The sequence below is a fragment of the Rhea pennata genome, chromosome 14, assembly GCF_028389875.1.
Source record: "Rhea pennata isolate bPtePen1 chromosome 14, bPtePen1.pri, whole genome shotgun sequence".
Classification (NCBI taxonomy): domain Eukaryota; kingdom Metazoa; phylum Chordata; class Aves; order Rheiformes; family Rheidae; genus Rhea; species Rhea pennata.
The window spans coordinates 5,249,998-5,263,314 of NC_084676.1; the positions used below are offsets into that span (position 1 = coordinate 5,249,998).

Here is a 13,317-nt window from a genome sequence, read left to right on the forward strand (position 1 = left end):
TTATTTGGTGTTAGTTTTTTCCAGAATGTTTAGCTTGGACAATATTACCGTACCTGCAGTAAATTGGAAATAAGAATGATAGTGTGTAGATACCGTGCTTGCAAATCAAATGGATGATTTCGTTTGCACCTGGAAGATTGCATATGTGGAAGCTTTTCCTGGTCTAAAATCATATAGTGTGGTTCTAATTTCTGCTGCTCTTAGCAGTATGCATATCATATCAGTATATATAAGTGCGTATGATACCTAACATACGTGTGATGAAAATAATAGATAAGATTTAATTATGCCTGTATGTTATGGTTAAATACAGGAAGAATAATTTTTAAAAACTTTAGAAAAATATATGTTTAATTTAAATTAGGCTTCACTTAGCATATCCAGTTCTGTGTTTAAGGAAATGAAAATATTAAAGAGCTATGTTAGGGATGGAAGAGTAAGACAATTTTAAAGTAATCTGAAATCCAATAATCACGACTTCTATGGCCATTCTGTTGTCATAAATGAAGCAATTTCGTATTAACTAGATGGATCCTGCCTGAAGTTCGTTTTCCAAGTTCTGTTTTGGAGGGAATAGTGTGTATGCATTGGTTCAGTAATACGGATGATGGGTGTCCATGCCCGAGGCATCTGCGGATCCCTAGAATCAATGGATTTTAAAACAATATAAGGTTAGCCAGAAACTTTTCTGGTGGTATACAATGTGGTTCTTGAGTAGTTTAGGGATATCTCAGGAAAACGGTCTGGTCAGTTGAAAGAGCATCAGATGAGATGGCCAAACTGAAGGAAATAAAGAATACCAGTGCCGTTAATTGTTAAGGACGGCACGCACCCCTCTCGGCTTAGAGCGCTAACTGGTGTGAGATGGCTGCGGTTTGCAATTGCCAGACCGTGGTTGAGAGTGGGATGTACTCGAGGGTACAACGGAGGAGGACGTTGTGGCAGGCGCTTGCGGTGTGGCTCTGCTGAAGGGACGTGGCGCCTGCTGACCCAGGTCTTTGCGGTGGGGCAGAGCGGCTGGTGCCTCCCAGGCCACGAGACTCTCGCACTGTGGTGGCCACCAGAAGTGCTTCCTCGGTGGCGACGCAGGGAGGCCGGGAAGGCGGGTGGTGTTCGGGGGCTTCGGCGCTGGGCTTGCTGACGGCAATCGATGAAGTGCCGCAATGCAGCACCTCTGCGACGGCTCGCGCGGGCCGCGGGCTGGGCGGGCTCTGGCGAGGGGGGCTCGTCCGCTCTGCGCGCCCCCGCGCTTCTTACTGGCTCCTCGCGCAATTTCAGCGGTGTCTTAAAAGGGTTGGGTCCACTCGGGCTGCGAGACAGCCGCTGCCGCCTCGCAGGGCCGGGGCTGAGCAGGACGGACCGTCCGCGATGGCAGCTGCGTGCCGCCTGCCCGAGCGCCGGTGTTACAGAGGGACGGGTGGGGAGCGCCGGGCTCCTCTTGCTCAGCTGCTGCTTGCGCTGTAGAAGAGTCCTGCCCAGATCACGGTCGCGCCGAATTCTTTTCTGTGTTTGTTTTATTTTGCGCTTTTTCCCTCTGTGGACTGAACGCAAGTGAAATGCTGTGAGTACCTGATATTCAAACTGTTATGGTTTCTTGGTGTATCGCATATTCATGCATGCGTATAAACAGGTATTGCTGCTTCTCATGGGCAGGTGGCATTTGGGAGAAATTTAAAAATTGAAAAGATAGGTGATTTTAAACATATTGAATAACCTTTTTCCTTGTGTGATGCACACAAGTGTTGTCTAATGTATTAGTAAAAGAAAAACGCAATGTTGATTTGCTGATGGAAAACAGATCCCTTTCCAGCTTCACCCAGAAACATGTAATTGCCCATGTCCAGGAACTAGGTGTTGGCTTTGCTCTTTCAGCAACATCTATTTCGTGGATAACGATAACTTTTCCTGAGCGACTGTTCAAACGTGCCGGCCTAAATTCACAGAATGTGTGTATCACATACCTCCTGTTTCATTCATGTGGATTTATATTAGCCTGTGTATTAACTTTGCATTTCTAGCATGTGTGGTTGACTGCGAGGACATCACGTACTGTGAGAACGTGAAGCGATTCTGCGCCTGGGCGCCTCTCTGCCTCTCTTGCCCGTGGGGAGCGCGGGGGGCATTCCCGCTTTCAAAGGTTTGCTCCTTCCCCTCCCTCTGACGGCTGTCAGAAGTTGAGGATATCCTTTGCGGTTCCTTGCTGCACCACGTCCATCGCCACCCTGCTGGGAGCTCTCTGGGGTGTCCTCTGGCCACCCTCGGCGGTGGCAACGCCGATGCTCTCGGGAGCAGTGGGGCGGTGGAGCCTGGGGGGCTGCTCTGGCGGTGGGAGGGAGGTGGGTTATTTTCCTGCAGGACTCGGTAGGTCAACGGTCAGGGGGCAACAGAAATAAAAGCGTTCTGGCAACGCGCTCTTCGTGGATGCCGAGCATCCTTTTGTGCTGACGCCCGAACGCTGCGGGCAGGTTGCTGCGAGCGCCCAGGGAGAGGTGCGCCTGCTGGCCTGGGTACCCCTCTGGGTGCGCAGCACACGCCGCCTGCGAGAAGGGCTTCCGCACGGCCCCTTTCTGCATTCCTTGTTGTGTTTTTGCTGCTGCGTACGTGGGATGTGGCGACTCGTCCCCGCTTCGGTCCTAGCGGGCGGCGTGGAGCGCGCCGGGGTCCGCAGCGCGCCAGCGGTGCCGCACTGCGGCAGCAGCCTGGCACGCGCGAGTCCCGGTGAGGTTTAACGTTGGAGCATAACCCTTTTCAGGGGGTGCAAAGTCCGTTTATTATCACTTTCTTTAAGTCTGAAAAGACAACTGGGCTCTGTCTGCCACTTGCAGTGACTTTTCTGCTACTGGGTATGTTTTACCAAAAAGGTGTGAAAAGGATATGTTCATTATGGCAGGGAAGTCTGTCAGAACAGATGCTTTTTCCATTAGGTTATGGCACTAAAATTGCAACGTCCTCAGGATGGGATAAATTAAAACACAGTTTTGAGGAATAATATTTTTGCTTTCTGATCCAAATTTAATCAATTTCTTTAGAATCTTTCTTGGTGGAATCCTGAAAAAAGTCTAGCGTTCGGCTGATTTTGTCCCCAGACCTTGCTGATGGAAATATCCATCATTCAATGCCTTCAGCCTTTTGCTGTAGAAATGGCAAAAGTTGCTTGCTCCTTTCAAATATCGAGCGGACTGCGTGAGTTTGAACCGCGTTGGGTTTGTCAGCCTGTCCTTGCATCGGGCAGGACTGAACGGAAAGAACCGTTCAGGCGGGAACCTGAGAATCCGCTCGATTTTGCTGAAGCGCTGATGCATCGGACTTAAGGTTTGTATGAAACGGCTCTGTACTGTTGATGCTTTTTCATCTTTTTGATAGATGCATTCTGGTAGGATTTCAGACCTCTTTATCTGTCGAGAACGCAGTCCAGTTTCCATTAACGCTGGCAGGAGCAGCATGGACTCTGTAAACTGCAGCACCTGACAAGCTTGCGGAGGTTAAGGCAGCGCGCTCGGTGTTCAGCAAAAGTGACCTCTGCATAACCTAAAAAGATAGCGTAGCTGTCTAACAATTATGTTATATTAAGTAAAGCCATATATTTCTTTTATTATTTTAATTACATTAATTCATCAGAGGAGAAATTTTGAAAGGATTGAACAAATTTTAGATATTCAAATTGAGTTGAATCACACAGAATGGTTGAGGTTGGAAGGGATCTCTGGAGATCATGTAGTCCAACTCCCCAGCTCAAGCAGAGGGAAAAAAAATTGAAATTGAATTCAGTTCTGTTCTGAAAAAATCTGCGCCTAAGCAAGTAGATTGCAGGGACTAGCTTCACTGCTGGCTGAAGACAGCCACAGGATTTGCACTGAATTCAGTGGTTTGGGTGATACGTAGCTGGACTTGTTCCCAGTTGTCCTAGGCAAATAATGTCAAATCTGGAAACTGGCTCCTGTAAGAGAAGCATCAAAACCACGCTGACGTTGTAAAATGTGCTCAGTATTTGCAGAAGTGCTTTTCCTTCTCTGAGTCCAAATCCTAAAGGACATCATGGCTGTACATAGAGCTGCAGTGCTGTCTTTCCCAATATGCTGTACTGAAGAATGTGTTGCTTTTGAGCAAAGATTTGAGAAAATTTCCTGATTCAAAGATAAGTAAAGACAGTATTTCTTTTGCCATTTTTGAGTTTAGAAAAATAGTTCTTTGGAGAATCTTTAATTTAAAAATAAAATAGCAGCAAAGTAAGTTCAGTCTGTGTTCTTTTGTCCTTGCAGTGATGCCTTTTAAAATAAATTTTTTATTCAGGCTGGACTGAATTTTGAATCTAGTTTTTGCCTAGAATTAGCATGTTATGTGAGAGATTGAACAACTGTGTGAACTTTCTGTTAAAAAAAAAAAAAGAAGAAAGAAAAAAAGCTTTTTCAGTCCTCACTGGGCACGGGCATTGGAAAAAAAGGAGAGAGGCAACTGGTACATGTATTAGGTGCAACTAATGGAGATGATAGGCTAGTGTGGGAAAATGTCTTTCTTTATACAGAATGTGGAGACCTCCTTAAAGGCTAGTGGGAAGACATTTCATGTAAGACCATGTGAATGCCATTTTTTGACTTTGCACCTAAAATCCACCACCTAAATTAACTGTATATTCTTTTCCATATAACTTTTATCTTATCTTACACTACCTTGTCTTATCTCATTCTCCTTTACCTCACTTTATCTTGTTTTAGTTTATTTTACTTCTTCATGTGTTGGCATCAGGAAGTGAATTCAGGCAGAGCGATAACTGTGCACATGCAGCACATAAATGCCGAGGTTCGGATAACCCCAGAAAGGCTTCACCATCAGCTGCTGGACGCTGGTTTCCAGAAACCTTGATTTTGCTCTCAGGTGTGTCCCACGTGCAATCTTTGGTTGTACGGTCCTGTATGGTTTTTTTGTAGCCCCTGTTCCTCATCCCAGTGTCCTCACTGTTTGCCTGGCCGGTTGGTCGGCTCCAGCCCTGTCCTCCCCTCTGGGCTCCTGGCCCAGCTCCCGGCCACGCTGGTCCCTGCACCCAGCCCGGGCAAGGCCAGGCGCAGGGTGACTTCATGCTGCCACTACAGGACCATGTCCCCCAAGGCTGTCACCATAGGCAAGTGCAGACCAACACTTAGAGCGTGGCAAAAGTCCAAGCCGTGACAGAGGGAAGAGATGCAACAGGTATTTTTTAATCTTCTTTTTTTAAAGGGAGATTACCAGAATTTGTTGTCATAACAACAATTTCTCCAAAGCATCGTGTTTTTAAAAGTAATCTCACTTCTTCCATGAAAAAAGAAAATCAAGATGCCACAGACATCTGGCCTTTTATATAATAAGCTTAAGCAGTTAAAATCTGAAAGTTACATGCAAATGAAAATTAGCCATAGAAGGGGAAGGATCAGGCAATTGTATTAGGAAACATTGCTGCCAGTTTTGTCCATAATTCCATAATAACCTTAGTTATTTTATGTTTTCATACGTTTCTAAAAAGAACATTTTCTTATCTCTGCATCCTTTTGACCAGCTATATTTCTAAAGTCCGCTTCCCAAGGTAATGAAGCTTGAGGCTCTTGTGTTGCTGCAGTGCGAACATGTATGAGCACATGCATGAGCACATCAGCAAAAGTCTAATAGTAGAATAGAAATCACAAATTGGCAACTGGTTATTTTTATTTATTTCTGTTGATTTTCCATGATACCTGGCGACTATTTAGAACATGATTTGTCTGGACTAACATTGTAGTTAAAAATAGCACTTGTGTAGTGCCAACTCACTTTTGAGTTGGGTGCAAATATTGAGACACAAGCGCAGCTGCTATTGCTTTTGCTGCTAATTTGCGGTGTCAGCTCAGAGCGCAGCGGCTGCACGACAGCGAATAAGGCCCCATGTGAGATCATTATGTTTCCTAACAGCTGAGAGTGATGGATTAATCAGTGCAGCATCAGTTGCTTTCATTATATGCCCACGCGGCGGTTGTGGGCTTTAATTTAAGCAGTCTGGGGGGAGATGAAGGGACTGAGCACAAGAGGCACTCTGAACCGACCAAAGATCGGACGAGATCCCGTGGCGTTTGGGACCTTGCCTAGCAAGAGCTATTCTGGGGTGCCTCGAAGGTGGAGGGTGAGGGCTGCTGCTCAGTGCTGGGGGATCGAGTGCCAAAGCCATTTTACTTTTCCATCAAAGGCCTCAAGAAGTCATAAATATTTCATGTAATGCAAATTCTTTTTGACCTATGTGAAAAATAGCACTCTGCAAGTAATGAAAATATGGCTCCTTTCACCCCACAGTCTTCAAGCTAATTACGAACATTAATTACGGCAGTGGATAAAACTCAAGTGCCAAGTCTTGGTTTAACTACTAAAAATAGATTTAGATTCTGGTTTTGGAGTTGCTAAACTGCCCCAGCCGCCAGCATCACCCAGCTGTGCCTAAGGGCTGGAAGCGGTCCGAAGTTGTCCTACCGCAGCTGGACCATCTAGTTCTGTCCTTCCTGCCGGGAATTTCTTTGGTCTGATGTTGAAGGCGTCTTTTACTGATGGCTGCCTCTCTCCATATACAGCTGTTTGCTGTATTTTCCTGTTCTTTTTGTAAGAAACATTCACCCTATAACTAACTAAAATTGAAATTTAAGGAAATCACTGCCTGGCTTAACCTGTGTGAGTACGGGGAACAGACTTTTTCCCTTCCCTTTGCAACAGCCTTTTCTGTAGGTAGAGACAGTCAGGTCTAAGAGCAAGTAATACGGAAGGGCTAACATGTAGATCTAAGGCTTGGTCACAATTAGCGCTATATTTTGCTGCTGATGCAGTCACCTGAAGACACATTTGTCTCCAGTATTTCAGGCAGACCCTGAGATTCTCTTGTTTATGTGCATAAATACTGATGGAGATGTCTAACTTACCTTGCGTGAGTTTGACGGTGTCAGGCCCCAAGTACGCTGTGGAAAGATCCTTTCACACATTTTTATTTATCCAAATCCCCCCCCAGGCTTTGGCATCTCGGAGAAGTCATCTTCCTTACCCTGCCAGGGCTGGACGGTTGCGTTCCCCTCCCGGCCCCACCAGGGACCTGGGCTGAGCTGCTCCGTCCTTCCGGCATCAGTTCACAAATAGCGTTATCAGGGAAACTGTTTACATCAGAGCTTTGATTATGCTTGGAGCTGCCTTGGCCAAGTCTTAATAAACATCCCAGTCTCATTTACTGCATGCATAGTTGCACTGGGGATAGCAAGCCTGGCAACCTCGGCAGTTATGGGAGAAGCGGTAATCGGGGAGTCTGACTGTAATTCACTCCTGGGAGTGCTACAAGCCCGCAGATACCCCGTGCGTAGCTCTCCATTGCATGCACATAGATAATCATCTTGCATTAGGCCCAATTACATGGTGTTGTGGACACACAACACACAGATGACATATGCAGCCGGCAAGCGCCCTGTGATGAAGCCGAGGGGTAATTGAAGGAGACAGAAGGAAATGCTGGACTTGTTAGCGCTACCCGCGCTGCAGCGGCTCCCCACCAGCCTCGCCGGGCTGCGTTTCGGCTCCAGGACCAAATCCCACATCTCAAAGTCTTGCTCTCCAGCAGGTTTATCGTATGGAGAGGTAATTCAGCACCTTCTTCTTTCTGCAATGTGGCGAGAGAGTTTAAAGCTGGGAAAAAACAATACGTGTGCCCCTTTACTGGTGAGTGCAGCCCAAGGACACGTGGAAGTAGGCAATGCCCAGCGAAGGTTTGCAAGGTTTATGCTAGCAAATCTCCTATTTTACAGAGCCTATAAGAAATCTCTAGTGCCTAAAGGCAGAAGATATTCAAAAAGAAAAAATACACTAAATGAACTGGCTCCTTTTTAGGTCTCCATTTACCTATTACTACTTGGCAGCATATATCTTGGTTTTAAACATGTTCCTATATATATTTATATTTGTGTGGGAAATTTCAGAATTTCTTCCTCCTCTTTGAAGCTGAAAATTTTGCAAATGCTGCAACGTCCTGTTGTCGGTCAAATGGGACACAAAAGCAGCCTGGTGTGCATCAGAAAGCTGAATGGCCACCGCTGCAGACCTCTGGTTACTATGGTAGGTGCTTATTAAGGCTTGGGGAAAAGTGTTAATCAGAAATCTAATCTACCATATAATTTCTCAATTTGATTAGCTGTTTGTGCTAATCAGCTGCAGGAGTGGAATGTGAAAGATGAGCAGCCTCTGCTGTGTTCAGAAACCAAAGAGTGTCTTCAGGTCTGGCCTAGCAGGGCATATTTTCCATTTTCCTTTTCATTTTTATCAATTCAGATTATAAGTTAACGAGCATATCACTGTGGATATGATATTGATCTATATTGATATATACGTATATACATATATATATAAAAAATACGTATATATATATATACACATATATAAATACAGCTAGTAGCATAGGACATTATGAATATGTCTTGCATTTAGAGATACAGCTATTTGTATAGCATTTTTTGGCTTTTACCCATGTTAACATAGGATCCCATAACTTTTTTAACCTGGGATATGTCGGATATTATTTAATTACTGTCATCAAGCAATGTTATTCGTGTGGTAGTAAAACAGACCCTTCTATATATTTTCCCACTTGAAACATGACTGGAAAACATTGACTATTACTGTTTTATGTTGTACAAAAAGGGGGTAGGTGTATTGTAGTGACAGTATTATTATTCCAGTTGAACAAGCCACCAGTTATTCTGGCATCCATTATATGCTCTTAGTTATGTCCTTAGTTTAATTTCAAGTAAGAGAAACAAAATCTCTGTGTACTCTGTAAATTAAGGATTTGGCAGGGTTTGACTATTGATCTGACAGCCTGGGATTTCTTTTTTCTGAGTTTGTCCAAAGAATATGAAGATATGCTTAGATTTCACAGTTTTTTTTTCAAATACAATACTTGTATTAATAATAAGGTTCAAAATTTAATTCCTTTCTCTTTTTTTTTTCAAAGTATCTTCCATAAAATTTCTGTGCTTTCTTTTAGCTTTAGGAGTAGAAATTTTGTTTGATTCTCATCTAGCCCTGAATACATCTATTCCTGTTCAAGAGGATGGAGAAAGGAGTATAAAATGTGGCACAAATATTGTACAAAACATGCCTGGCATTTCTGCAAGCTGGTGATTTTAATGTAAGCACATTTAATGTAGAATTAGCAAGTCTCTGTCAGTGAACTACAGTGGTATACAAGAATTTGGAGCATGTCAGAAGAGAGTATAAACGCACCTGCATGTGACCTTGCACAGGAAGTTTGAGGAAAGAGGCAGGTAACTTTTCAAATTACAGAATCACAGAATGGGTAAGGCTGGAAGGGACCTTTGAAGATCATCTAGTCCAACCTACCTGCTCAAGCAGGGTCACCCAGAGCATGTTAGAAAGGATTGTAGAGCTAACATTCCTTCTTCTCAAAAAAAAAAAAAAAAAAAAAAAAAAAAAAAAAAAAAAAAAAAGGTTAGTCATTAATAAATCAATTTTATTCTTTGCCTGGAAGGAAGCAGCTCCGTGTGTGCCTCTAACCAGTGTGGGCTACTGGCAGAGAAGTGGGGTCATCAAGCAGTTCCTCTGGGGTTGTAAATCGAAGAGACCATACCAGTGGCGGATGTGCCACCTGTACGCTTGCCAATCCCACGTTATGCGTCTTCCAAGTGGTCCGTGGAGGATCCTTAGCACGGCTGCAGTGTGCTTCTGCTTAGCTTGCAAGATCTGACAAAGATCACGTCCCAAGGTGGGAGGTTTGCTGGCATAAATAATATTGTCTATAAGCACAGTTTGCTGATTCAACATCTCAGACGTGAATAGTTTCCAGGGAGAGGGCTTCTAAGTGAGAGGACAGCACATTTTCAAGGTATGTGGGTGCACTGGGCTCTGGAAGAAATGGGAGGTGCAAGACTGGGGAGAACCTGGCAGGATGCAAGTTTCCCCATGTGATTTTGGAGGTGTCTGGAGATTCTGGAAGTCTTCTGTTTCTTGTAGCGTCTGGATACTTGTGCATCTTTTTCTGTGCACTTAAGTCTTAGCTGGATAGAAATGAGAATGGCACCTTGATGCAGCTAACAGGCAGCTGGAGCAGAGTTTTATTTTTTCCCATCGCATGTTAAATACACTAGCGTAATGTGCATTTATCCCTGTCAGGACTCATGCTCATAAAACTCCTTGCTGGGAAGGCGTCCTGTGCATGACAGAAAGCTTTGCGAGTGCCGTAGCGCCCTGCTCTGTCTGCTTGCACCGTCCCCGTGCAAATGCCAAAGGCTCTCGCTGCGCCCGAGCTGCGCCCTGGGCAGAGTCAGCACAACCGGGTTCAGTTCCTTCAGCTACAACCTGGCTGTAATGCAGAGGGTTCACTGGCAATTAGCGCCCTTTGCAGCAGCCTTTGGCTTTCTTTGTCCTGAAATAATTGCTGTTATCATAGATGCTTTATTGCCTTCTTGCCTTCCTTATGGTTAACATTTAAATATCAATGAAATAATATATTAAGAAGTCATTTGCACAGTAACTATCTGCTAGCATTATCCCTGAAATTTGTGTATAAGGAATTTATTAATTCAGCACCAGCTAGGGATTCTTGGCAGCGGAGGCTGTATAATTTGTTGGCGAATCATGGGAAACCTTTGTTTATTGGGGGCAAAGCTTGGCCCTTCTCTCTGCTATTTTATGAGGTGCAATACTGGGTGTGACTGGAATAATGCCTTGTCTATTAAACAGAAATATTTTCCAAAATCTAAAAATATATTTGAATTGCCGAATCAGACAGCAAATGCTAAGCTTTCAGCATCCAGATGAAGAATTGCACTGCGAGAGAAGGATACGTCCTGTGCCCGCAGTTACCATAGCTCACTGTCACTCTCCATTCTGCCTGAATCCAATCCCCGTCCTTTGGAAATCAATAGAAAGTCTCCTTTGGAGTCCTTTGGCTTCTGTTGAATCCAGTAGTGCCCTGTGTGACCTATTCAGCCATCAGTTACGTACGCGTGCGCGGCGTTTCCCCGCCGTCCTGGTGAGCCGCGCTGCCCCGCGGCGTGAAGCGTTTGGGTTCGGGCCGCTCTGCTGCCCGTACGTTTTCTCATCAGGAAACGGAGCCAGCAGGACCCACCCAGGCGCCCGCGCGTTTCCGAAGGGAATGAGGGAGCAATCCATGTCCAAGGCTTTCAGGCTGTGGTGGATGAGTTGGATGTTCCTCCGGTCAAGTTGCAGCGTTTTTTCAAACAAAGTGGTAGATTAGCCTGAATCAATTCCCTTAGCAGGTAAAAACTCATCCCCCGTACTTCTTGCTACTCAGAAGAGCACGTGGGAAATAGCAGTCTTCCTCCATTTGTATGCTGTTACTGGTTATTTTGCCCTAAAAATATCTTTCTTGACATGTCACAAATTGTTCTGGAGATATTTGTCAGTGTGCCTTATTGTTTGCCGCCGAGCAGATTTATTACCAAGAGCTGAAGCAGTTTGTTTCTGTAAATAGTTTTGATGAAGAAATGTAAATAATTGATCAGTGTGTTGTTCTCTTCTCTTCCCTCGCAGTACGCTCAACAACAACAACATCACCCGCATTCCTGTTACCAGCTTCAATCACATGCCGAAGATCAGGACTCTGTAAGTCTTATCTTCGAAAACAGTAACGGCGGTGTAAGCTAGCTCTCTGAATAGCTGCCTTTTTGTGACAGTTGTAATTCAGTCTCTTGCCAATTCAAACCGTTCCAAGGAAGAAGATGACTAAACCAGCGCAGCCCTGAGGGCCCTTCGTCCGGTTACCCAGCTTGTAGGCAAGGTCCAGTTTTATCAAGATTTTGTTTTTACAAAGAACTGAAACTGGAACTTTTTTCCTATGGGAAATTCTGTAATGTCCAAATTTGTTCCAAACTAGAATACCATCAAAGTTGTAAAAATGGCTTGGATAGAGCAGATTATTTAAGTTTTTAATACCCTCTATTTAAATCTCATGTATTCTTTTGAAATTCAAAACACTTTCTGAAACAAGAAACTGTTTCGAAGGAAAAGGTTTTGAAGGAAAAAGAAAGAGTTTCTTTTCACCTACTTTCCAAAACAAAACGTCACTGATTCTGACATATTTTCCATAAAAACTTCTCTTTTGTCAAATCCGTTTTTCCACAGCTGGATATTATTCCATTGGAAAAGTTCTGATCAGCTTTAGTAGAGCAAAAGACAAAGACATTGAAATCAGACTGTATACATTTGTGGAATTTAACCATAGGCCACTCAAAACATTTTCTTTAAATAAATTGTTCCTTTAAATGCCTTTGGGAATATATAGCTTCAGGAAAAATTGTGTTTAAAGAAAGTGTCTTTGATTTTACTCCAGAATGCAAAACAAACCAAGATGTGTTTACTCCTAAAAGCAAAGAAAGGGCAATTGTAATCAGGCTAAAACTTTTTCAGGCTACTCAGAAATAAAATGTGTCAGGGACGCTACGTATGTGTTTGTGAGTCATGGTAGGGAGGTTAACGGAACTGAAGAAAAATGGCTCTCGCTCGTGTCGATCCGTGTAAGGTAACCTCTGATTTACACTTACTTTCTTCGTTAAAGGATGATGTTAACAGATGTTAGTGTAAGTAATTAAATGGAAAGTGCCCGTTTAGCTGTGAGAAGGGGACGGATGAAGACCGTCGGGGTAGGGTTAAGGTTGCCGCGGCTTTGCCTCGCCTCCCTCTGCCGCGGCGGCCCGAGAGCGTCCCTGCCTCTTCGCATCGGGCTTGCCGGGACCACGGCTCGGGCCTGCTGCCGCTTCCCCGGTTTCCTTTTGGTTTCATTTCGGAGATGGCTTCGTCGAGAGCTCCCTGGGGACTTACACTGACTAATCCCCCTCTGCTGTAATTAAGAAAAGGAAAAAAAAAAAAAAAAAAAAAAAAAAAAAAAAGAAGAAGAAGAAGAAGAAGAAGGAAGGAAGTCATAAATAGGATTTATAAAGGGAAGCTCTTATATTGAATTCTGAGAGCCACATTTTATAGAACATGAATGCTGACCCACTCTAAAAGGATTTGCTGGAAATTTAATTTAGGGTCTGTGGCTAAAAGGGCACCTTTAAAAACTGACATTTGTATCCATTCACCTTATGTCCTCTAACGGTAGCTTTTTCAATATCAAGTGGGATGTTTTAGTCTCCAAAGACTGCCAAATAACATGCAGTATCCTTTGAAGCAGTTCAGTACCGAGATTAAAAAAACTTAGATAGGCAGGTGCAAATATAGTCAAGTGGTTTAGTTTACTGTGTTTCCCACCATCTGTTTAATCAGAGACATGAAAATCATCAAAATAGTGATTAATATAAGGTAAACACAGGAAAC

At 44.0% G+C, this 13,317-nt stretch overlaps 1 protein-coding gene across 3 annotated transcripts in view; it reads left to right on the forward strand.

Moving 5' to 3' along the window:
• Window positions 1-13,317, forward strand: part of SLIT3 (slit guidance ligand 3) — a 463,356-nt gene that overhangs the window by 267,291 nt on the left and 182,748 nt on the right. For all 3 annotated transcript variants that reach the window (XM_062587759.1, XM_062587761.1, XM_062587762.1), the window contains one exon: window positions 11,536-11,607. In XM_062587759.1, coding sequence (XP_062443743.1) covers window positions 11,536-11,607 — 72 coding nt within the window. The remainder of the gene's footprint in view (window positions 1-11,535; window positions 11,608-13,317) is intronic.